This window comes from Scleropages formosus, chromosome 13 (assembly GCF_900964775.1).
Source record: "Scleropages formosus chromosome 13, fSclFor1.1, whole genome shotgun sequence".
Lineage (NCBI taxonomy): Eukaryota > Metazoa > Chordata > Actinopteri > Osteoglossiformes > Osteoglossidae > Scleropages > Scleropages formosus.
In genome coordinates this window covers 15,887,313-15,912,525 of record NC_041818.1, presented here as the reverse complement: position 1 = coordinate 15,912,525, position 25,213 = coordinate 15,887,313, and the positions used below count along the sequence as shown (strand labels likewise).

The following is a 25,213-nucleotide window of genomic DNA, read 5'->3' as shown; positions in this document are numbered from 1 at the left end:
CCTAGACCAGGTATGCAGTGAACTGGAAAATAAGCAATTGTTTTCAGATGTGAAGTATGTACAGGGCTTTTTATTAGTGTTGAAAATACATAATAGTGATGCCTTGTGTACAGCCTAAAATGAATGACTTCAGACATAAGAGTACATTTATCTGATGCTTTTCTGCAAAGTGACTTATAGCATTAAGGTTACAATTATTCATCTCTTTATATAACTGGGTAATTTTAGGGTAAGTACATGGCTCAAGGGTACTACAGGCAGAGGTGGGGACTGAACCTGCAACCTTTAGATTGAAAGGGAGAAGCACTAACCACTACACTACGAGCTGTCCCTGTACTAGAAAGTGTAAATAAATTGGCCATATACAGTATGTACAGTACCAGTCAAAAGTTTGAGCACACCAGACAACGCCATAAAGCAACCCAAGTGACCTGCATCTCTGGGAACTGCTTCAGAAGAGCTGGGAAGACATGGCACATCATTTCCTGATGAAATTTGTTAACCAAATGTCTGGTGGAAAAAAATGTATTCTAGCAGGCGTAGTAAAACCTTTGACAGCTACTGAACTCATATACATACCTTCAGTTTGTTTATACAGAGAGGAAGGTGATTACATCTCCCCAGTACTCATCATATTGCTGTACAAATAAACCCAGGAGGAAATAATGTGCTGAAGATCATTTCTGTCATGGCGCCTGTAACCAAAACGTGTACTTTTTCAACATCGACCTTTCTCGTTTGCAGAGGACAGATGTGGTCTGTGTTTTGTTGAAAGGATGTCACACACCCACACAGACTCACAATATTCTGCTTGAATAAAGAGGACCCAAAGAAGACCTACACATAATGTCTCTAACCTCAGCACCAAGCAGCAGAAGTGTCTTAGTGAGGGGACAGTTGGCTGAATATGAGCAACATCATTCACAAGAAAGCTCTAGCATGTTCATTACTTAAAAACAATAATGTTGTTTATCCACACTGATTTGCCATTCCAGTCCATTTCTATGTTATTTGCTGATTTTCCAGCTGGCAGCTGTACTTCTTCCAATGTGAAGGGCATCGTACAAGAAACAAGTTGGCAAAACATTTTATATTGCTTGACCAAACACTCAACCTTGAGGGCTTAATTTCACCAAAGAGGAATTAGCATTTTTTGTACAATATTTTTAAAATAATCTGTAGCAAAGGCTCAATCAATCTAGTCAGTTCCATTTGCTCCTGCTTGTCCAGGGGAGGGGGGCAGTGGAAGTAGGCAGCTGTACTGACTTTATAAGCCCACTGTATGGGGAAGGGTGCATATTTCCATAAGCCATATAGCAATTTTTCATTATGGGAGGGATTACTACATATATAATTAGATAAAAAAATACAACACTAACTTGCTTCATAAAACTAAAAAAATACTGATAAAAAAGTGGAAAATGACTGTGAAACACTTAAAAGTTTTACCTAGAAACAATGTTCATCTTCCAGGAACTATGGATGTTGATTAATAGGTGGTTAAGTACTGTAACTTTCATCTGAACTGCAACTTTCCTCTGAACTGCATGCTGAAGTAGCAAGAGGAATAACAGATATTGATCCAATTTCAAAGTGAAGGAAAAACTTAATTATTGCTTTGTAATATGAAATGCAACAAGAAGAAGCTGCTAGCAAAGGGTACTGTGATATTTATGAATTAATAAATTTAAAGCAGTGACTGCAGTAATCAACTTTTTCATTTAAAACACCAATTAATGTAACACCATGCTAAACAATAAGGCTTCACAATGTTTACATAAATGTAAGAAAACAGTTCAATAAAAAGTGAAAAAAGTTTATCACTACCACATTCAGTTTAAAAGTATTTACTTCTAAACTTAAAATTCATACAACAGCAAGTATATAAAAGTATTTCTCTAAATCTTATCACAGTGAGACACAGAATATCCGAAAGACCCTCTGAAACATACCAAAAACCTTATATACAGTTGACATAAGTTTAATGAGGAAAGAAGAAACATTTCTGCTCTTAGCATGAAACACTTGGCTTAATCGGTTCTTTTCCTTATTTTTTTAATAAGTCCGTACATAAAGGATCATCTTCACATTTCATCACATTATTACTGTAAAATGCCACAGAAATTAATAGTAAGATTTCCAATTTGCAGATTTCTTGCCACAGTATCTACTCTGAATGCCTTTCAAGTTACTGTAGTGGGCTACATTTTCACATTCTTTCCTTTCAAAAGAAAAGTCTACAATATCTTGACTGAGAGTCGTATGTGTTTTATGAACAGTAGTTGTAGATGTAGCCTTGGAGCTTTTTTTCCATTTACTTAGTTCAGATTCAATTACCTCTTCATTTTCATCTTCAAAGTCTCTATACTTCTCCTTTTTCTTTTTCTTCTTTTCTCTGATCTCATCCATCACATCTACTTGATCTCCAGCCCTACTCAATTTGCTTGTCTTTTTCCTGTCTTTATGATCTTCATGGTCTGGCTGCGGCATAGACAAATTACTTGTTTTTGAGAACTTGAGCTCTGTACCTTGCCTTTGCCCCTCAAAGGTCTTTTCCTTCTCCTTTCCAAGACTGTATACACCTTCCACATTCATCCTTTTTGCACATTTTTGCTGCAGGACTCCTGTAAGGTTGGAGGTGTCCTCAGAGATATCCTCCATATGTTTACTAGGGTCTATAAAAGTAACATTGCTCTGAGACTTTCTGTGATGAACTGGAGGGCTGACAGTTTTACAAATGTATTTTGGAACTCCTTTACGGCCTGTGGCATCAAAGTCTTTCACAATGTATGTTCCGTTGCTGAACTTATCATCCTGGTAATTCTGGTCAGTGGTATGCATTTCAGGCTGGGAGCTGGAGTCATTCCAGGAAACTTCAAACTCTCTGCTGTACCCATCTCTTAAGTTTCTCTGGGTTCCAAGCCTCTTCTGTGCAGGTTCTGTTTCCTTGATGGTGATTTTCCACTTGTACCCATCCTCATCACTAGGATTCCTTTGATCTGAATTCTGACTAATGCTAACCTCAGTGCACACCCCTCCATCTGAATTCCTAAGGCTAATCTGAAAACTCTTCCCATCATCAGAGACCATTCGCCGCCAGCCTGCCTCCTTGCACGGCAATGGCTGAATATTCTGGCACACTCTGTCATAGCTTGGATAGGGGCAGTGATTCAGTATATAATTCAGGAATTCATCAGATTCATACACCTTTTCTTTTTTTCTGTGCACTCTGAACCAGTGTTTTCCACTAGTTAAATCATCCTCTAACAATGATGAGTAGCTTCTGGAGCGCGGAACGGCATAGGGCCAAACACGCTGTTTAAGGTCCCGGTTTGCATGATTCTGACTGATTGTTATCTGCAGGGGCCCATAGCTAGAACTATGCTTCAAGCGATCATGAAGTGGAATGTGTTCATCAGTGGAGAGATACTCTGTGGAGATATCTGGAATTGTTGTGTCAGGGGGACAAACTGTTGGCTTCTTTAGGTAAGAAGCAGTCTCTTGTTCAGATGATTCCTTAGACTCTCCACCTCTTTTACATGAAGATGATGAATTTCTGCAAGGCTGCTTCTCTTTCTTGATCTCTTTCCTTCCACATTTTACTTCAGCTAAGTTCTCCTAAAATGAAAGATAGTGGCTCAATGTAACTACAAACACAAAAGAATTTGCCATTAATAATCTAACAAATTACTCTTTGAATAACTAAGTGACAAAGATGTATTTGAAACTTCTTGGCTCTTCCTAACTTTACAGGTATTTTTATTTCAGTTGGATATAAAATGACTAGGTGTGACAAAATAATGCTCTGGTTGTGTCACTACTGGCAACTTTTGCTATTAAGAAAACAAGTCATGCTGTACCTGAGCTCTCTGTAGCAGTGCAGTGAGAAGTCTAATAGACTGTAGACGTCTCTGGACAAGAACAAATTTCCTCTCCTCCCATAGTTCTTCCTCTTTGTCTTCCTGGGTCTGTATTTCTACCTGTATATCAAACAGCTTCTTTTCACTCTCTTCCTGCTGAATTTCAACTTTTGTATCCTGCATCCTCTTTTCAGACTCTTCCTTCTGTCTTTCTGCTCGCCGCCTCAGCTTTTCCTGACGCTTCTTTAAACGCTGGTCCTCCCTTCGCTTTCTTTTGGTTAGATTAAAAAAAAAAAAAAAAGATGAAATTGCCATCACATTAAATGTGCACTTTTTTTTGTACTTAACTGACATGAACCTTCATTTAAATAATAAAAAAAAAAACATATTTGCTTGGCCAGATTTTACCTCTAAATTATTGTCTACAGATGTTGCGAATATATACTTTACCTGTCAGCCTCCTCTTCCCTCTCATATCTTTTCTCTCTTTGCCTCTTTTCTTCCAGCGCTTCTAGCTGCCTTCTTTCCAGGAATCGCTTCTGCACTGCTGCCTCACTTAAATGTCTTGTCAGGTCTAAACTTACCTAAGCATGAGAATACAAAAAGAGAAACAATTATGTAATAATACTAGCTTTATAAACAGCAGGATCTTAACACTTCAGTTGATTTACTTTAGCTCATTTAGCTATCAGTCATGTTAAGTCTCTGTTAGAAGAATATTTGTAGACCTACCTTGATATTGCAGACCAGGGCCTTTCCATCTCCTTCTTTCAGCATCAGCCTCATTCCTCTAAGAGTTTCTAGTGCATTTCGTAAGTCCTCATGCTCCTGGAACTGGATGTAAACATCAAAAGTCTGCAATCCTGTCACACTGAAAGCATTGGAAACTCTGCTGCCAGTCTCCTCTCTGTATACATCAAGAGCTGGGATGTCCATGTTGCGAATGGGGCCAAACATCTCAAACACTTCACGGACGATATCTTCACTAGGTTTCTGGCATCTGGACTGTGGACCGCTGAACCACTTGCAGGGGAGGCCATCCAGATGGAGTGTATCTGGCCACTCCTCCTCTTCCTGGAAAAAAGACTCCCATTCCTTACGCGTGGGAAAGTCCGCACTGCATTCTGAAGCAAAGATCCTGAAAGCTGCGTCCCCAGCTACGGTATCTAGCGTACATCCATTCAGTTTTTGACACAATGTCTTCCTCAAGGCTTTGGTCTCTAGCTCTGCCTCAAAGCGTACAAAATCCAGAGTGCTCTTGGAGACACGAATGGACATGAACTGTAAAGGATGGGCCATTTGCTTGAGATTGGCCATGACCTCCCAGTTAGACACAGTTTTGCTGGGTTCTTTCAAGTCAGGCCATGTTACTGTTATGGCCATCTTGGAAATGGGTTTCAAAAAGAGACGACGGTGGCAGCACAGCTCCACTGCCTCTGAGGAATCATGAATGATAGTCGTAGCCATTTTAACTCTTGTGGCCTAAACAGTAGTAGGAAAAATGGAGAAGGAAAACACTGAAATAATCGTTTTGCACACAACACAGTGACAGTAAACTAACAAAAATGACCTGCACTACACTACACAGCTACGTCATCACATCTTCAGCAAGCATAAACCAACCCTGAGTCACAATGTAACAATTTGTACTAATATCCAGGACAAAACAAAGCTTAAAAACCGTGAAATTACATTCTGTGATTCTATCATCAGTCTAGTACTTCCCGGCCAACACACACGACCACGGCTTCCGGAACTTCCGACCTAAGGCTTAGCTAATCTAATGTTAGCGATAACAACACAGCGGTTGCGATGTAAACACAAGGACTGTTTGCTAAAATATTATCAAAAATATTCAGAAACAACCAGTGATGAAGGAAATGTTAACCAGCAGTCACTGGCAAAAACTCACAGCCAGTGGTGGCCGCGTCGTACGACCAAGTTAAGTAGCTACGATAACGGAAAGAAGACTGAGGCAGTGACACGGCTTTGTTTTGCAGAACACATTTACTTTCAAGGTACCTAAGCCATCCGATTTCCAGAAATCAATTCTTCAATACTTTATAGGTTTATAATGAATACTTATACGCACCTGCTAGCTATTCATAGTGGACTTTGGTCATTACTTTTTTCGTTGACGAGACAGAAGTACCAACTTCCGGCGTCACTTCCGGCTTTTACTATCGAACAGGAGAGCCTTCGACATTGACGCCGTAGCGATAGCGCTGGAGGACCGCGCGCGCCACCAGACCCCTCTCGTGGCTGTGCTGTGGAGCTGCTCGTGCAGGCTGGGAAACATCGCAGACTTCCATTCCGTCTGTAGTCGCCAGTATCAATGAATATAATATTGTGAATAAGATTACTGATGGACCCCAGACGTTTATTTTTCTCCCTTGACTGTCGGGTGGAACTTTTTTCCTTTTCTCCATGGTCAGTTGGCTTTGTAGCTTTACGTAGCCTAGCGGTTTTAGTAATTTAATGTATTTTGTTATTTGCCGCGTTCAGCGATCTACGTTGCTGTGAGAAAAGCGTTCTACAATGAATTGAATTCAATAAGATTATAAGAAAATCAATTTGATTAATTCTATGATGAATTAATAAAACAGAACGCTATAATTTTCTTTCAAGAAGGATATACTGTAAATGACAATTTGCGGAAATTCAAATTAATTGAAATTAAGATTAATTCATGTTAATGTGAGAAATTTACTATTTTCAGTCCAGGAGAAAAACGCAAAAAAGGGCACTAGAGTCATGAATGAAAAAAATTGTCGTATTCTGTGTAAAAATATAAATAACATAGTTTTTTCAAAAAGTATTTAATCACATTATTGGCTACTTAAAAGTTATTCGTTCAATAACTTTTAACTATGTTAGACTATTACGAAGAAAAAATATAATTTTGACAATGGAGAATTGTTCTACGAAAAATGACAATCCGTGGCATGATTCGAGGTCTAGGATACTATATTTCAAATAGTCTACTAAAAAAAAAATCCTACAATTTTTATATCAGATAACAATCACACTAAACGTGTGATTCTTTTTAAAATAACAATTAAAAAAAAATATCAAATTGTACGTAGTTTAATAGTGAGTCTTAATTAATAAAATGAATTTTAAAAAAAAACTGACACGCTTTGTTTTAGAAAAAGTATCTTCCAATTTGCGACGCTCCCCCTACCGTCACCCCCGGCGCTTCCGGTCACATGAGGAAATGACGTCACAGTTTTAAACTCCTTGCAGGGACTTCTGGAAAAGCCATATCAGGCGACAGAGGGGGGGGAAACAAATCACCGTGACATGAATAAACGCCAAAGTGACACCTTTCCAGAGGTTTGGTGTTGAAACATTTTGTCGCCGCTTACAAATATGAGGTGACGGGATGCTGCGGAGGGAGAGCGTCGCTCAGTCAGTGACCAAAAATGAACTCACGGCGCAACTTGTCTACTTGGACGGTAGAAACAAATGAGGCGCGTTGCGCTTGACTGTGAAAAAAGGTACAAACTTAAATTGTGTTGTCCCGTTTCGCCGGTTCGCGTTCTAGTGTGCGAATGAATAACAATAACGATTTCTTTAACCGAACTCCAGCTAAATGAGAGAGTTTGATTGATAGCTATTGTGGTGTACTACTTCATCCGTGCTCACGATCATGTCAGCAGGAGCAAGGAAGGAGGAGACAGCGGCGGAGCGGAGCGGAGGCGGCTGGTCCCAGCGCGAGACACGGTGCAGGAGACGTAGTCTGCGTCGTAGAGTAGCGATACCTTCACCGTGAGTTACTATGGATTCAGTCCGAAGTTCAGTCTCTACAGCTTCGCTTCATGTCGGTAACCGTAACGTCCCGTATCGACGTATGTCGATGTCGGGCTGTGTGTGTCTGTACAGCGTACGTGTGTGTGTGTGTGTACGTGCTCTTCGTGCGTCCAGTGCACCGCATCGTTCCTTATGTCATGATGTTCCCACGTTTTGTGGTTCTTACCCAGCAGCAAATCAGACATATATATTTTTTTTAATTACTTGGAAAATCTGCTTCGCGTTCTACAGCCCATTTTAATACCTGTTAACTAATTGAACTTAAGGACACCTGATTTTGTGTTTCGCAACTTAAATACTGGAGAAGCTGGAAAGCAAGAGCGTTCTTACTGTATGTATCACTCTGGATGAGTGCTGTGGTCAGCTATATTGTTGCAATAGTAGGATTTGAATAGGAAACCTTTATTTTCAGTTTTTTAATATTAGGATTAGTAGTGTCACAGCTTGGAAGATGGTGTCTATTTTGTATTTGATCTAAAATTGTTCTTGGAAATAAACTTTTATGTTGCCATGTATTTAAATGTTTAAATTGACAGCAGTAAATTTTGGGCTTTAAAAAATATGTTCAGATGTTATCAAAATTTACCTCGGAATATCCAAGCGGCATATTGTGGAATGAGCTGTATTATGCTTTTATGGCGACATAGAAGCGTGCAGAAAGAATGTGATCCTACCTGTCATTGTTTTAGTTGCTGTGAGAACTGGGAAATTGAGGGGAATAACGTGACACTGTGTGGAGCACAGTACATACACCACACAAAGTTTGCTATACACTGGGTGAGTCATTTACAGTATACTGTACAATGTTAGACAAATCCAGATTCTGCTTGTCAAGCTCTAATTCATACCGGAGTTTGTGGCTTTCAAACTTATCTAACAGTTTAAAGATATTTCCAGTGTGAATATCCCCGTGTTTGCAGACCACTGACATTTGTCAGTTGCAAACAAATCAATTTATCTCAGTACCATAGTTCTTTTAGATATGATGAAGACATGGCTTCAAACACTGAGATTTTGTGTTATTAAGATGGCAGTATTTGACTCTGGTTCAGAACTGTCACTTAGTGCTTGATGTGCTTCAACTGTATTTCCTACTTTGTACCAAGCCACACTATCATTAAACCTTTTCAAAGAATAATTCTGTAAGTGCACTCCAGTTCACTACCTCGTATCCTATTTGTTCCTCTTTTTTCCCACGCTTATCAAAAGGTCATATTTGATAAGCCCATCGCACCCCTGAGTGGACAGCACAATAAATCCAGGAATTGCTGTCACCTCCTGAAATGCACACTTGTGAAGTTAAATGTGTAAAATGTGTGAAAGACAGTTTTGTGTCTGTCTCAGTACAGTCTGAACAAAGCTTATTGACCAAGATGAAGATTAATTCATAGCTGTAGATTTTTGGTATTTATGAGTACCTGTTACTAGTTTCTCGGTTTTCATAGCCAAATGGAATTTGATTTTTTTTTTTTTTTTTTGGTATGATCTTATTTAGAGAGTTGTACCTGGGACTAGTTAGTCTCAACTATAGTATTGAGTGATGTTTGATATAAATTGATGCATCAGTAATGTGTGCTCCATGGTGTTGCATACAGCATTATAAGTTTATTTCTTGGGGTGTTGGGAATAATTCTGGGGAATGGCTGTCATAAAGTTGCTGTGTGAGGAGGAGCTGATGTTCTTAATATACAGAGCTTTGAAACCCTTTGTTTTAGAAGAAACTACGATTTTGAACTTCAGGATTTAGTTGTTTCTGTTTTTTTTTTTTTTTTTTGTATTTGTATAATCCAACAATAGTGTTCCAGGACACATCCTGTAACTTTCAACAGTTTTTAAATATTTATATTTCAGTGTTCTTGTGCATAGTATGTTATCTGTGGACTCTGTATCAGTGAACAAAGGTTAAAAGCTTTGTGAGTTCTGGTTGGTGGTGTTTTAAAGCCATTCAATGAACTGAGTGGTAGGGAGGTAATGCTGTGCTCTCCGTCAGGGGCCGAGGGTTACTGCTTTGGCTTTCATCTGCATTTATTCCTTTAGCGGACCCTTTTCTCCAAAACCAAACACAATTATTATTATCCATTTTTTAGCTGATTGATTAAGGTGGCTAATAGTGTAAGATTATTCACCATTTACACAGCATAACAATGTAACACATACTCTATCACACATTCGCACACTATGGGCAAATTCAAGTGAGGCACATGTCTTTAGACTGTAGTGGAAATCAGAGCATCTGGAGAAACCTTCAGATTCTACACAGACTGGGATAGATTCAAAACAAAATTGAAATGCACAGCCCAGGAGCTGCAAAGCAATAAAGCTTTATATATATATGTGTGTGTGTGTGTGTGTGTGTGTGTGTGTGTGTGTGTGTGTGTGTGTGTGTGTGTGTGTGTGTGTGTGCGCGCGCGCGTGTGCGTGTGTGTGTGCGCGCGCGCATGTGTTTGCCACCGAGACTGTCTTCTGTGGTCTATTGGTTTTTGAACCCTCGCTTTTCAGTTTTCAGAGCAGTACCTTCTTGTGATGGCCATTCACTTTTTGCTTCCTATTATATGTTGGATGGCATTTTTGTTCATTGCTTTCTTTCACTTTTCTGTCATTTCCTTCTGTCACCCTCCATGGTTGCTGATATTATTGTTCTCTCCCTTGTGTTTTCTGGTCAGATTGTGAGAACATGGCTCAGACAACAGTGAACTCCGTAAAGGTGGCAGTGGAGGGGATGACCTGTGGTTCTTGTGTGCAGAATATTGAACAGCATATCGGTGAGCTGCCAGGGGTCTTCCACATTCAGGTGAGTGACCTAGCAACTGGCATGGATTTGCTGTGCAGTTACATGTTTGTGTATCCATAGCTGACATTTATTAATTTAACTGACACTGTTGTACAAACAATGTACAGTGGTTAACTGTAACTAGCATTAACTAGCATTTAGTTTTATCCAACCATACTGACAGTGCTAGATATGCTACACTAACCACCTTTCAGTCATTAAATTGGTCTGCTATTATAAATAAGTTAATACACTCTCTCCCACGTACCAACGTTAATGGCAAATTAGATTCTCCAATTTACCTGAAACAGATGTCACTGGGCTGTGAGGAAACTGCCTAGACTATATTGTTCTGTTCATATTTTACATATTCACATACATATAAATATATCAACATATACATACACATACATTACATACATACTCATTTATATACATATTTTCATTAAACTTGTCAATTATTAACATTTGGGTTTTTTATTCTTTGTTCCCATATGAATGCACTTTCTGGTTTCCTGATGTTGTCTATACAGTATCCCAAAGTAGCAGAAGTAAGCTTTCTTTTGCAGTACCAGGGCATATCTTTCCAGTTAGGAGGCATAACCAGATTAGCTGTCTTTCCCTCCTAGGCATCTCAGGTAATTGAACAAACATGGTGGTCCTTAGAGCCAGAAAGCATTGTGTAAATGTATTTGGAACTGTCCTGCCCTTTCCCTAATTGTTCACTTTCCCGGAGGGTTCAGCAGAGTAAGGAAATAATGCAATAGCCCACATTTGACTGAGGTCTGGCCTTTCGCAGAAGTGAAACCAGTGATTCTGTTGCTGACTACTAATAGCCTTTGGATCTGTTAAATGTCACTGGTGCATTAACTGGACCCTGGAGAATAACGATTCCTGCTTTGGTGTCGTAATCACTGGCTGCTTTGCTGACGTGCCTAATTTTGGTGTAAAAACTGAGAAGGTTTATGAGTAGTGTGTCTACTTTATCTGCATATGATATGAGTATTTGGGAAGTCTGTTCATGTAAAACCATCACAATGATAGCCCAGTAATGCAATATTATGTTCAGGTGAATGAAGCTGTTCAAGTCTGGGGGGGTAGTGCTCTCACTTTCCTGCCCCTTAGATTTCTCACAGGCCCTCAGCTGAAAGATCAGGTGACATTACCAGTGAGTCACACGACTGAGAAAGCAGTGTGATTCTTTTTCAGGCTTTGACACAAAACAGCTTTCTGGGCTACTCCAGTGTTCTCACTGATAGTTAATTTGTATGTTTTTGGTTTTATTTTCCTCAATCTAGAACAAAATAGTGAAATGCAATGCTTTTATGTCCGCTTTCTGTGTATGTCTGTTCTAGGTGTCCTTAGAGCTTAAACAGGCTGCAGTGGTATTTGATTCAAGTATGCAGAGCCCAGAGTCCCTAGCGGAGGCCATTGAGGATATGGGGTTTGAGTCCAGCCTCCCAGATTTTGTCACGGCTGAACTTGTCCCTACGGAAACACGAGTCTTCCCTATAGCAGGCCTTTCTCCTAAGTGCCAGCAGCAGGCATTGTCAACTGTGTCTCAGCTCAAAGGAGTCCTGGAAGCCTCGGATGACACTTCAGAGGATGGCCTGTCCATCACCTTCATCCCATCTGTAACAGACTCCAAACAGATCAGCCAGGTGCTGCACGACCTGACTTTGGCAGGGAAGGAGAACTCTGCTGCTCTCAGGGAGCCAGTTCGAAGTCCTACCAGTGAGGAGCTGGTGAAGATGCGCATCGATGGGATGGTGTGTCTTTCATGTACCACGACCATTGAAGGAAAGATTGGGAAGCTTAACGGCATTCGAAAGATTAAAGGTGATTTTTTTTTGATACAGTGTGGGCACTCATATATAGGATTCAGTCACACTGTGTCTTAAAAAAAAGAAAGTCTAGATGGCTGTTTAAATCTACACTTTCAGTATTGAGAAACCCAAAGATTAGGAAAATGTTGTGTTTTTTCCTGATTTGGAATTGTTTCTTTCACGTTCACACATTCATTTAGCAGACACTTTTCTCCAAAGTGTCTTCAAATGGACACTATGTAGTAGCGCACACCTTATTCACCAAGGTGACTTACATTGCTAGATAGACTACTTACAAAGAGTCACTCATCCATACACCATTTTTAACATCAGACCATGCAGTGAAAGCACACTGAGCTCATTACTATTTTTTTTTTTTATTATTTTTATTTTTTAATAATAGATCTTGAGTAACCATGTTAAAGTCAACTTTTTCTGTATGTGCCTGGTTGTGGCTTGAAGTGGGTTATGAAACATTGGTTTTTATGTCAGATGCAAAATGGCTATTCTTTTTTCTGTTTTGCAGTTGTTCTGGACTCTCAGGAAGCTACAGTGCTATATCAGCCTCACCTCATCACTGTTAATGAGATCATCAACCAGATCAACTTAGCTGGGTTCAAAGCCCAGGTGAAATCCAAGCCCCGCCCCTTGCGTTTGTCTGTTAATGAGGTGGAACGGTTACGGAACCCCACCACGGCAAATTTGACATCTCCTGCTGTGACAATCTCAGATACATCCACTGAGGAAATTGCCACTGCACTACTCTGGGTAACTGGGATGCACTGTCAGTCTTGCGTGACCAATATTCAGGATAATATAACCTGTCTGTTGGGTGTACGATCCGTGGAGGTGTCACTGGAGCAGGAGAGTACCTCCATCCAGTATGACCCCCATCTCATCTCCATAAAGCAACTCCAACAAGCCATTGAGGCTCTCCCGCCAGGGAACTTCAAAGTCCGTGTGGACAGAGGTAGCTCCCCGGTGCCACAGGTTCTTCCAGCACCCCCTCTGCAATCCCCCACCCCGAGATTTCTGCAGCCCCTCAGTGCAGTTACCGTCATCCGCATCGAGGGTATGACCTGTGGTTCCTGTGTTCAGTCCATTGAGGGAATGCTGTCCCAACACAAGGGGGTGAAGTCTGCCAAAGTGTCACTGTCTAGTCATAGTGGAACATTTGAGTATGACCCTCTTGTCACAACACCGGAAGAGCTGCGCACAGCTGTCGAAGACATGGGCTTTGATGCATTTCTCCCAGGTAAACTCAGCACAAAATATAGAATGCTGTCACATGAACATTTTTAATATAATTATACAGCATTGCCAGAATACCTCTGTATAATGGTTAGAAGTAATGATTCACATTAAATATTAATGTGACATAGCTATCAGCTGGATTTATGTCAATTATCTGATGGTTAAAAAAAAATTGAATAGAAGATGGTTGTCGTACTCTATCAATAACTCATTGTGTAGTTCCAAACTTGGTTCATCAGTAGGAATGCCTCAATATAGCTGTTGATTTTAGGCCCTGTTAAAACAGTCACATTTTGCAAAAACTTTTCCTGCCTTTGATGCCCTTGGAAGACAGCTTCTGTTTCCTTCATGTGCTTGGTAGAAACCAATTCCCTTGTGACAACACCCCAGCCAGATACACCCTCATCTCCAGAAAGCGCTTCTGTGAAGGAGAAAGAGGTAGAGCAAGAGCCAGTGGCTGTACAGGGAGGTCAAGGAGGGGCACAAGCTATATCAAAGTGTTTCATCCAGATTGGTGGAATGACTTGTGCATCCTGTGTGGCCAACATTGAAAGGAACCTCAAAAATGAAGATGGTGAGAACCTGGCCTGGCTTTCTGTGAGGGAGGTGTACACTAATATGTGTAGCTCATTAACAAATGGTCAATTTAAGTTTTCTTGTTTAAAAAAAAACTATTGTTCTTCACACAACCTCATGCTCAGTCAGAGTTTGTGCGTGAGTTTATCCTCGCAGAGTTCTGTGTAATCTTGTTTATCTGCCTGTTGTATAGGAGTTTACTCGGTGCTGGTGGCGCTAATGGCCAGCAAGGCTGAAGTGCGCTACAACCCTGGGCTCATTGATCCTGCCAGCATTGCAGAGTGCATCAGAGAGCTGGGCTTCAAGGCCTCAGTCATAGAAAATTATGATGGCTCAGATGGAAGTTTGGAGCTTGTGGTGAGGATTCCATTTGTTATGGTTGAGATGCATTTTAGTTGTTTTTCCAGCATACTGGAATTCACCAAATGTATGTTAACACACAGATCAGAGGTATGACATGTGCATCATGTGTGCACAAAATCGAATCTAATCTGATGAAGGCCTCAGGGATTGTCTATGCGTCTGTTGCTCTGGCAACCAACAAAGCCCATATCAAGTATGAACCAGAAGTAACAGGACCTCGTGATGTGATCAGACTGATTGAGGTGAGCTTCTGGTATGCTTTCATTTTGAGAACCCAAATTACTCATGTTTTTGCAAACACATTGTTTAAAATTCTTTTTACAATCTGCAGAACCTTGGTTTTGAGGCCTCTCTTGTGAAAAAAGATCGCTCAGCCAGTCACTTGGATCATAGTCGGGAAATACGACAGTGAGTCACTGAGTTGGATGTGTAGAGGTCTTTGATAGGGCTGCAGTCTTAATGAGTTATAGTTTGAGCATGGACCTGCATTGCCTCAAATTAAAGACTTATTGATATTTCTCTTCCACAGGTGGAGGAAGTCATTCTTGATCAGCCTTGTTTTCTGTGTCCCTGTTATGGGCATGATGATCTACATGATGATAGTGGACCACCATGTTAATATGGAACACCATCTGAATGCTAGCAGAGATGACATTGAGCGCTATCACGCTACCATGTTCCTTGAGCGGCAACTCCTACCCGGGCTGTCCATCATGAACCTCCTCTCCTTCCTCTTCTGTGTTCCTGTGCAGGTATCTCATCTTCCATTTCTACATGCCCGTGCTGATATTGGCATCGATTCCATTGCACAGATTGATTCTAGTGTCCGCGCACAGTCTGAGAGCCTTAAGCATTGTCTGCTATACTGTAGGTGTTATTTATTGAACTGACTTTAAACTTTACTATAGAGCTGATTAAAGGGCATGCAAAGTAAACCTCATTGCAAAGTTGGAGGATTCATCTGATCTTAATTTCAAAACATGTTGTTTTGGTACTTCAACTTCTTTTCTTTTCACAGTTTATTGGTGGTCGCTACTTCTACATCCAGGCGTACAAAGCTGTGAAACACAAGACAGCTAATATGGATGTCCTGATTGTCCTTGCCACCACAATAGCCTTCACTTACTCCCTTGTGATACTTCTGGTGGCCATGATTGAGGGGGCCAGGATCAACCCCATAACATTCTTTGATACACCCCCCATGCTCTTTGTCTTCATTTCGCTTGGCAGGTGGCTGGAGCAAATAGCAAAGGTGCGTGTTCCTCCTATGTGGAATTTTGCATGACTGGATGCAGAATGCTAAAGCTAAACACTTACTATGGTGCCTTTCATGCTTATTGCCACTGAGCTGGTTACACAACAATCACAAGTATAAAACAACAATGAATGTTTTGTAAAGAAGAAATGTTTATGGGAATTTATCATTATCTGGAAACTGGTTGTTTCACTCTTGCTGTTTTCAGAGTAAAACATCGGAGGCCTTGTCAAAGCTGATGTCTCTTCAGGCAACTGAGGCCACCATTGTCACCCTGAACGATGACATGTCTGTCCGGAGGTGCTCTGCCACTGCCCTTGCTTTTGTTGTTCATGACAACCTAAATCTTCATTTTCATGATCTCATAATAGTTCTTCCTGCAGGGTACCTGCATAAGCATAGTCTGTTTAACTGTGTGTAACTGTAGCGTGCTGGTTGGTTCCTGAGTTTTGACTGTGTTCTGGTGTTTGTCTTTCCCCACTCCTTCAAGTGAGGAGCAGGTTGATGTGGAACTGGTTCAGAGGGGGGATGTGGTGAAGGTGGTACCAGGGGGGAAGTTCCCTGTCGATGGACGAGTCATTGAAGGGCACTCTATGGCGGATGAGTCCCTCATCACAGGTACGTCTTTTTTTTTTTTTTTTTTTTTCCCCCCTCCCCCCTTTAGCTATCACTTTTCTCTCCAGTCACTTGGTGTTAAGCCACTTTTTATAATGTATAAGTGGCTTAATACTTGTGAAGCATGTTTACACTGTTGGATTCTCAGTGACTGGAATACAAGGAGTTGTACAGAGGCCAAGATGGAAAAATGATTCAAACCCCACTTCATACTGCAAAAACTCCTTGAGCAAGGCACATCTGAGCAGAAATACCCAACTCTGTAAATGAATCAGATACTTCATACTGTATTTATCTATTTATTTACTGGATCTGTTGAAACTGTTTTATATTTTTATTCTTAAGTGTTTTATATTGTTGTCTAAAGAACTTGGAGTACCACTATAATTTTGTTGTATTGCACAGCAGTACAATGACAAAGTCTTCAGTTGAAATTTAATTCAATTCAAAGTCTTCAATGAGAGTGTGTTCCACTGATGTATGGATGAGTAACCCAGTGTAAGTACTGTATCTAGCAGTGTAAGTCACCTTGGTGAATAAAGTGTGTGGGCTGGTACCACTACATGATATCCATTGTAAGTTGCTTTGGAGAAAAGCATCTGCTAAATAAATAAATGTAATGTAATTCAGTTCAATATCTCAAGTCATTTTGGATGAGTATCAGTTAAGCAACAATGAGCAGTAATTATTACTGATGCAAATTCCACATGTATCTATAGTCATGGTGGGCAAGGAAGGGGAGTGTTTGTCTTTGCCCTCAGTGTGAGTTAAAAATCTGGTCTCTGTTGGCCCCAGTCTGCCTGACATCCATGTGCATTTTTGTGTCCAGGGGAGGCTATGCCTGTGACCAAAAAGCCTGGCAGCTCAGTGATTGCAGGTGCCATCAACCAGAATGGCTCATTGCTGATCAAAGCCACACATGTGGGTACAGATACCACCCTTTCCCAGATTGTCAAGCTGGTGGAAGAGGCGCAGACATCCAAGGTGCTGTTCTCCTCTAGTGTGTTAGCGGAACTCTACGTATATTGTGCTCAAGTAGACATCCTACATTTTGATTGCAGATCCTGCAGTCTTGAGAATCTGTCCTGCAGATCCCGATCGCATTTAATATTAAACTGAGATGTAATTCTTCCACATATAGGACATCTGAAGTATGGAAATACTGATGTCATTGTACTTTCTGGGCTGTTTCTGGTTTAATCTGACTTGTGGTTTACAAAGCCTTTTTGTGAAAGTGAGACAAGACATGAATTCAGGATGGAGTAAAACCCTGGGGTAAATAACCTACCTTGAAGCACAGAATGACCCTCCTGTCTCGATCCTCCCTTCAGGCTCCTATTCAGCAATTTGCAGACAAGATCAGTGGCTACTTTGTTCCCTTCATTGTTGGTGTCTCCCTCCTGACTCTGATCGCATGGATCATTATTGGAGTCCTCAACTTTACGCTAGTTGAGAAATACTTCCCTGTGAGTGTCCTTTTTGATCCACAGTTTAGAATGGTACTGTTGATAAATATAGGAATTTTCACCTTCATTTGCATGGTTTTTACATTTGTGGTAAGCTGCAGTATCAGCACTAATCTTGTGACTTTTTGCAAGGGAGCGTTTGTTATAACAAGATGAAAGAATGATGTGGACAGACTGCTGCTGGAATTATTCAGATAAATTTAGCAAGTGTCAGTTTTTAAACCGTTGGTCCTCATTATCCCTTGCATGGAGAGAGTACTTGGCTGCTTGTCTCATATGAAGGAGAGACGTGCGATCACGGAGTGGTCTTCGACACTTTTCCATTTCTGCAGGGCTATAGCCACAGCATCTCCAAGGTAGAGGCTGTGGTCAGGTTTGCCTTCCAGGCCTCAATCACAGTGCTGTGCATTGCCTGTCCCTGTTCGTTGGGCCTGGCCACGCCCACAGCTGTGATGGTGGGGACCGGTGTCGGGGCTCAGAACGGAATTCTCATCAAGGGTGGGGAGCCCCTAGAGATGGCGCACAAGGTGAGTACATATGGTTACGGACACCAGCACTGGGAGTATTTCTTTTTTCCAGTTACTGGAATTCCAGCATTTTTAATTAATTTAGCTTCTTATGGCCCCTAGAATGATGGAATTTGCATTATTTTCCTTGTTTGAGAATTCTTAGTTTTATATTTAATTCAAAGGTTCAACTGAAGTGTACTTTCAGTCTGACAGCCAGATGTTTTTGTTCTTTTTCCTATAATTCTGTATTCTCCTGAATGTATACCCATGCAGATCCTCACCAGCAGGGTAGAAACTTGTGTACAGAAAATCATTCCTGCAGGGCAGAACTTAAATTGAAGGGATTTTGTGGACTCAGCCTTTGCCATCTCTTCTGCACAGATTCAGACCGTAGTGTTTGACAAAACGGGTACCATCACATATGGCACCCCAAGGGTGGTCCAGGTAAAGCTTTTGGTGGAGGGGAACCACATGCCTCGCTCCCGCCTGCTGGCCATTGTTGGCACAGCAGAGAACAACAGTGAGCACCCACTGGGGGCTGCGGTCACCAAGTACTGCAAACAGGTGAGCTTGCTTGGAACAATTCAAGTACCTTGATCAGAACAGAAACCCTCCAGGAATATCAGTCACCCACCTTCATTGGGATTTCTGCTTGATGTATTTTGTTGATGCTTGTTGCTTGTGTTTGTGTGTATCTATAGGAACTGGGCACTGAGTCTCTGGGCACCTGCACGGATTTCCAGACAGTACCAGGCTGCGGGATCCGTTGTCAGGTGAGCAACACAGAGCTGCTGCTGAGCCACGAGGACTCTGGAGACGAACACAACCAGCGAAATTCAGTGTTGGTGCAGATCAGCGATGGACAGACCAGCTCCAGCTCACATCCCCTCATCATGGACCCTGAGCCACTCAGTAAGGGGGGTTGGGGTGGCATTATGGGTAGTGGAAAGCTACAGCTTGATCCTTTCAGTGTTTTCAGAAGGTAGTGTAGTGGTTAAAAACATGAACTTGTGACTTAAAGGTTGCTAATTCAAGCCCCAGACCCTAGTTATGCTGTTGTATCTTTGAGGTTCTAAAATACTGTTTAAAAAAAACTGTATAAATGACAGTGAGTTTTGGTGGTGAAAAGCATCAACTAAGCAACAGATAGTCATTCAGCCATGTATTTAGGAGAGCAATATAACATATTAACAGCAAGATGGAGAAACCAGTTTACCTGAAACGCATGTCTTTGGATGGTGGGAGGAAACTGAACACCCTGGGGGGAACAAATACAAACTTCACTCAGACTGAGCTGAATTCGAATATATCTGAACCCACAGCCAGGAGCTGAGGCACTAGTACTAGCCACTGCACCACTGTGCTTCTGATGTCATCTCAGTGATTTTAGACAGATGACCATGCTGTTATGGAGCCCCTTTCACTCTCTGATGGGTTTATCAATCTAAGTAAACATATGCACATTATGCACATTAAAGGTACTTGGAGCTCAGTGTGAATGATACTCATCTGTGTTCTGCATGTCCAGCCCTTGTGCAGGTGGCAACCTACTCGGTCCTGATTGGGAACAGGGAGTGGATGAAAAGGAATGGGCTGCAGGTGCGAACTGACGTAGATGAGGCCATGGTGGAGCATGAGCGTAGGGGCCGCACTGCCGTGCTGGTGGCTGTGGACGGTAAGGTCGGAACCAACGTGGGACCATATCGGAACCTCTCCTCTTCACCAGTGGCCATTTCCCTACTGAGCGCTGTTGCTGGGTGGTCCCTGTGTGCAGGTGTCCTCTGTGCTATGATCGCCATTGCTGATGCAGTGAAGCCCGAAGCGGAGCTTGCTGTCCACACGCTGAGCACCATGGGCTTGGAGGTGGTTCTCATGACAGGGGACAACTGCAAGACAGCACGGGCCATTGCAGCCCAGGTAGGCCACACCTGCCTTCCTGCTCTCTCTACCTCTGTTTACTCTCTGGCTGAGATAAGGAATGTTCCATGCTATGTTAGGATTGAAAATTTGTTTTGGCTAAAAAAGTGGCTACAAATTTGTAGTTAATATGCCTACAAGAGACATAATGAGCTGCAACAGATGCAAGATGTAAAGCTGAATTGTGGTTTCCCAACCTGTGGGTGTGTGTGAACTCTGCAGGTGGGCATCAGGAAAGTATTTGCAGAAGTGCTACCGTCTCACAAGGTAGCCAAGGTGGAGCAGCTACAGCAGGCTGGCAAGCGTGTGGCAATGGTGGGCGATGGTGTGAATGACTCTCCAGCACTGGCCAAGGCTGATGTGGGCATCGCCATTGGCACGGGCACCGACGTGGCCATTGAAGCTGCTGATGTCGTTTTGATCAGGGTAAGGAGGGAGTGTAGTGTACAGGGTCTCAACAACTTGTTGTAGTGGTTACAGCAGTCACCTTGCAATCAAAAGAATCTGGATTCCAACTCTGAACTGCTCCAGTAAAAATTGCTCATATAAATAAGTAGGTGAGTATACAAGTCTGATATTGTAAGGTGTTTTAGAGGAAAGTCACAAGTAAATGAATTATAATAGACACCTCTCGACCTACGCAAATAGACTATTCTTAAACCCCTTACACAAGTCAAAAGTTACTTGTGTCAGATTCCCCCTCCTCCCCCACCATTCAACATAGGCTACCCCACCCTAGGCATTTGTTGCAAACATGGGTATAAAAAAATTACACAGCATAATTCTCTAGTACTGCCTTATTTCAGTTTCACTTCCGATGGCTATATGTTTGCAAGACTGTTCTCGTTTTCCTTCAAGTGCACGTTTACCACCAGGCATTGTGAAAAATGAAATGAGTAAAAAAAAAAAATGTGGAAAAAGGCACTACACTAACAAGAGGAGATGTGTTCATGGTTCAAAACATGCAGGAATTTGGAAGATGCAGCTTCCTGCCTTGTCTGGCTACGCAGACTTGCACTTAACATATTTCAGATGTTTGCGTAAGCGCTGTCCATAAATAATGTGTATGTCGGAATTTTTTTTTAATGTAAATCCAGGTTTACGTAAGTGAAGTTTACCTAAGCGGGTGTCTGTATAATAACCTTTGTTTCTTATAGTGCCTTTTTATCTGTGCAACTGTAGCATTAAAGCATTCAAGCTATGTGCACAGAAAAGAAATGTCATTTATCTGTGCGCACAAGCTTTCATTTGCATGGCCTTTTGTTCTTGGGATTGATACCATGGAGCATGGTGGCTAGATGTGTTTGTGCCAGCCACTGCTCTGGACTGGTAATATGAGTGTGTGACACATATTCTGTAAATAGACTGAGGCTAGAGAATGTCAGCCCTGCATGTGAAGGGCAAAAAAACTACAGATATGAGAATTGTACAGTAGAGATATGGTCATAAACGACAGATCAAAATTTACATAAGAATTGCAGTGCGGTACAAGTCACTGTCTCATCCGAGGTTAAATAAGTGTAGACTTATTGCAAGGTGATTTACACTTTTTGTGTTGAATTTCTGTGCTTGTACTAATGCAAATGCTGATGCGGAATCCAAAGGGTGAAAAAAATCTCACTATATTCTGAGCGCTACTGTTTTATCTTCTAAATTTTTTTTAATTTACCTGATGCTTTTCTTCAAAGCAGCTTAATGTTAAGTTACCTATGCTTATGTACCTATTTCTCCTGCTGGGTAAGTTTACTGGAGCAATTTAGGGTGAGTATGTTGCTTAAGGGTGTTACAGCTGGAGGTGGGATTTGAACCTGCAACCTTTTGGTCCAAAGGCAGTAGCTCTAACCACTACACTACCAGCTACCGTGTGTTATGTTTTCACTAAGAATTTAGTGAGTGAGCTCTTAACTTGTTCTTCTGTGATGCTCTGTAGGTTATGAATTGTCAGTTGTCTATAAAATTTTTACGTTCATTGTAGTCATGCTTGTGCTCTTTGCGCTATTGATTGTGACACTGCTCTTCTGTGTTCTTCAGAATGATCTGCTGGATGTGGTGGGCAGCATCGATTTATCCAAAAAGACTGTGAAAAGGATTCGAATCAATTTTGTTTTTGCGCTAATTTATAATCTAGTTGGAATTCCAATTGCTGCAGGTGGGCATTACAAAACATACATTTATTTTCCATTCTCACTTGACCATTGCTCCAAGTTGTGCAAATACAATATTCTTTTATGGACCGTATTTGAAATATAGCATGCTTATTTTGATCAATATATGTATTTGCACATGAGTAATTCTTACAGAAGCAGCAGGACTTTCCCAGAAAGAAAATTGTTCTCTGACCGATCGGTTTCTTACATGGTTTGTTACTGTGAAATTACCCTGCTCTTGTTATAGCCAGCATCACACTTGGGTGAGAACAGATTTGACTTGTGTATATGTGCATGGCCTTGATGCAGGTGTCTTCATGCCCATTGGCCTCGTGCTTCAGCCTTGGATGGGTTCTGCTGCCATGGCAGCCTCTTCTGTCTCTGTGGTGCTCTCATCTCTCCTGCTAAAATGGTCAGTTCCACCAGCTCACCTTTTTTTCTCCCCCCCACCATTTATGTCATGTGGAAAAGACTCACCTGTAACCCAGTCATAAGTGATTTGATCTCACTGTATGTGGGCTTTCTGCCCAGCAGTGAAATATTTATGCAGAACAACTGCATTAGAAAATGTATGTGAAATGTGAAAGTCCCTATTTCTATAGTCTTCATAGATGTACAGTAAAGCAGAAATACTTCAGAATGAATTTCGTATTAAGTTGTGAAATTTCCTCTGCGCCACTGTACTTTTAATATCAACATGACTAAAATATTAGAACAGTTTTTATGTCAGGTCTCATACTGTGAAAGCAGGGAAAGCTCTTGTATCTCCTGTTTTCCAACGCAGACCTGGAGTTTGTATTACTTCACAGCCTGTTGGCATCAAACAAAATTCCATCCAGGCATTCAATCCCATGTGACCTCTGATGTGCAGAATGTGGTCTCTCCCTCTCCCTCTCTCTCTCTCTCTCTCTCTCCCCCTCTCCCCCTCTCCCTCTCCCTCCAGTTACTCCAAGCCCACTGCAGAGAAACTGGAATCACGTCTCCGGGGACAGATGAGGCAGAGCAGCCTGTCAGACATCAGTATCCATATCGGCATGGGAGAGCTGCGGCGGTCCTCACCCAAGCTCAGTCTGCTGGACCGGTTCGTCAGCTACAGCCGGGCATCCATCAACTCGTTGCGCTCAGACAAGCGTTCTCTGAACAGCATGGCCCTCACTGAACCCGACAAACACTCTCTGTTGGTGGGAGACGGTCACTGTGATGAGGAGACTGTGTAAAAGCTGCACCACGGTGCTGTCCAGGTCCTTGTCTCAGACTAGAGTGTCCCGAAAGTCAAACCTGTCCTAGCACTACCTGGGGTCAACGTGCAGGGCCAAGAGGGGCCAGATTCTCTTCAGTTCTCCTTCTGTCGTTGTTCTATCAGATCAGCTGCACTCCAAAGGATGCTAGGCAGGTATTAAGCAAAAGATTTTCTACAGTTTATCTACAGTGAATTCAAGCTGCTGTTGCTTTGTTGCAGATAATCCACATTGAGCTGTTTATCAGGTGTTACTCACCTGGAGAAGAATATATCTGCTGAAACGGGAACAAGGAGAGAAAATGCCAATTAAAAGTTTGTTGTGTGCTGTTTCAGAAGACAATCGCTTGTTGTAAAAAGCTATTCGTTTAAGGAAAGAAATGGTGAATTTTACCATGATATGCTTTTTAAGATTTTAAAATTTATTTTCCTTGATTATACTTTTAAATTTTATATAAAGAGTAATATAAAGTTTTTTTTGTGTATGTGTGAGACTTTAAAGAAATGTATATGCTCTGATTGTAGTGAAAACCCTTATTTTTCATAGAGTAATACTAAAAGAAAAGTACTAAAGAAAGCAGAATGCAGACATAGAGAGGTGTAAGCATTCCAGAGGCTGCAGTTCCGTTTACTGCAGGGTTTGCACCTCCTGTTTTGTCAAAGCTGAATTTAGCATGATATTGTGACTGTTGCTAATGGTGATTATGTCAAGCTAGAGGTCATTCAGAGTTCTTGTGCCAAAAGTGGAGAGGTTTCCAGCTTGTTCACAGCAGCAAATCTGTTTGAATATGTGCCTGAAAAATATGTACATAAGTTTCCTCAAAGAAAAAGAGCTAAATGAACTAAAACGTCACTGTGGATAGTGACACGTCCATTGCTGGCGTGAGTGCCCCTTTGGTGGAGAGAGACACCGACAGAGGGTGTGTCACACTAATGATCAAGTGAATGTCTGATACTTTCTTGAGTCAAGGAATAAACAAGCTGGAGAAAGCAAAAGTAACACTTATTGAAGCAGTATTTCTCGGAAGGGGGAAGTAGCACTCAAAATGTAGGATTGATTACACTTTGTGTTCCGTACTGGGGACAAACCAGACTATAAGCAAACTGAAGTATGGACTGTGTTGTGTGTTACTCTCTGATGTACAAGGCCTTGTAGGTCTCTGTGTGAGCGGGGTTACAGAAGTGTTTCTGTACAAATCCTCAGCTTCTCCCTGCAGCTCCCAGCCTCCTGTTCAATGTACTGTAAGTTTTGAGCTTTAAACCTGATCACTAGAAACAAAATGCACTATTCACTCATAATACTTCACAGTTTCAAGGGAAGGCCTGCTGCCTGATGTGCATGTTGCTTTTGTATGATTTTACTGTTGAGTCGCTTAGGCTTTTTGGAAAATGAAATGTGTGGGAAATTTGAGTTGCCGGTATGAAGTTTTATTACTTTGTTTAGGGTTAGCCTGGCTGTGCATTTTAGCCCAGGCCTGTCATAGCTTAGGGTTTACCAAGCAACCCAAAAACATGTCCATCTAGTGGAGCTGCTCAGCTTAGTGTTGTTCATTTGTTAGTCACTTTTCAGGTGCCCATATTTATTGCTTATTGCCTCCTGAATGT

The 25,213-nt window shown here is 41.5% G+C and overlaps 2 protein-coding genes across 3 annotated transcripts; one reads left to right on the top strand and one right to left on the bottom strand.

Annotated features, from left to right (window-relative positions):
- Positions 1-1,830: 1,830 nt before the first annotated feature.
- LOC108929689 (A-kinase anchor protein 17B-like) lies at positions 1,831-6,255 on the bottom strand. Its single transcript, XM_018744378.2, has 5 exons — positions 5,953-6,255; positions 4,593-5,342; positions 4,311-4,444; positions 3,861-4,131; positions 1,831-3,618 (listed from the first exon to the last, which is right to left on the bottom strand). The coding sequence occupies exons 2-5, from the start codon at positions 5,325-5,327 to the stop codon at positions 2,125-2,127; spliced, it is 2,634 nt and encodes an 877-aa protein (XP_018599894.2). The 5' UTR covers positions 5,328-5,342; positions 5,953-6,255; the 3' UTR covers positions 1,831-2,124.
- An 858-nt stretch (positions 6,256-7,113) lies between these two features.
- On the top strand, positions 7,114-23,984 carry atp7a (ATPase copper transporting alpha). 2 transcript variants are annotated; one of them, XM_018744482.2, is made up of 24 exons: positions 7,114-7,360; positions 7,523-7,631; positions 10,337-10,464; positions 11,799-12,282; positions 12,796-13,524; positions 13,885-14,097; positions 14,293-14,456; positions 14,543-14,704; positions 14,794-14,870; positions 14,992-15,214; positions 15,481-15,714; positions 15,926-16,017; positions 16,208-16,335; positions 17,162-17,316; positions 17,664-17,798; positions 18,131-18,325; positions 18,689-18,871; positions 19,009-19,219; positions 19,836-19,982; positions 20,082-20,224; positions 20,447-20,650; positions 22,256-22,373; positions 22,681-22,783; positions 23,315-23,984. In XM_018744482.2, the coding sequence occupies exons 3-24, from the start codon at positions 10,348-10,350 to the stop codon at positions 23,586-23,588; spliced, it is 4,491 nt and encodes a 1,496-aa protein (XP_018599998.1). In that variant the 5' UTR covers positions 7,114-7,360; positions 7,523-7,631; positions 10,337-10,347; the 3' UTR covers positions 23,589-23,984. The 2 variants fall into 2 exon arrangements, with proteins under 2 accessions (XP_018599998.1, XP_018599997.1); XM_018744481.2 differs by having other exon boundaries at positions 7,520-7,631.
- The last annotated feature ends 1,229 nt before the right edge of the window (positions 23,985-25,213 follow it).

Coding starts and splice junctions, on each gene's coding strand:
- atp7a (XM_018744482.2), top strand. CDS start 10,348: ATGGCTCAGACAACAGTGAACTCCGTAAAGGTGGCAGTGGAGGGGATG. Junction 15,715..15,925: donor GGCTGGAGCAAATAGCAAAG/GTGCGTGTTCCT, acceptor TGCTGTTTTCAG/AGTAAAACATCGGAGGCCTT. Junction 19,983..20,081: donor CGTGCTGGTGGCTGTGGACG/GTAAGGTCGGAA, acceptor CCCTGTGTGCAG/GTGTCCTCTGTGCTATGATC.
- LOC108929689 (XM_018744378.2), bottom strand. CDS start 5,327: ATGGCTACGACTATCATTCATGATTCCTCAGAGGCAGTGGAGCTGTGC. Junction 4,445..4,592: donor CCCTGGTCTGCAATATCAAG/GTAGGTCTACAA, acceptor TCTCATGCTTAG/GTAAGTTTAGACCTGACAAG. Junction 3,619..3,860: donor CACTGCTACAGAGAGCTCAG/GTACAGCATGAC, acceptor CTTTCATTTTAG/GAGAACTTAGCTGAAGTAAA.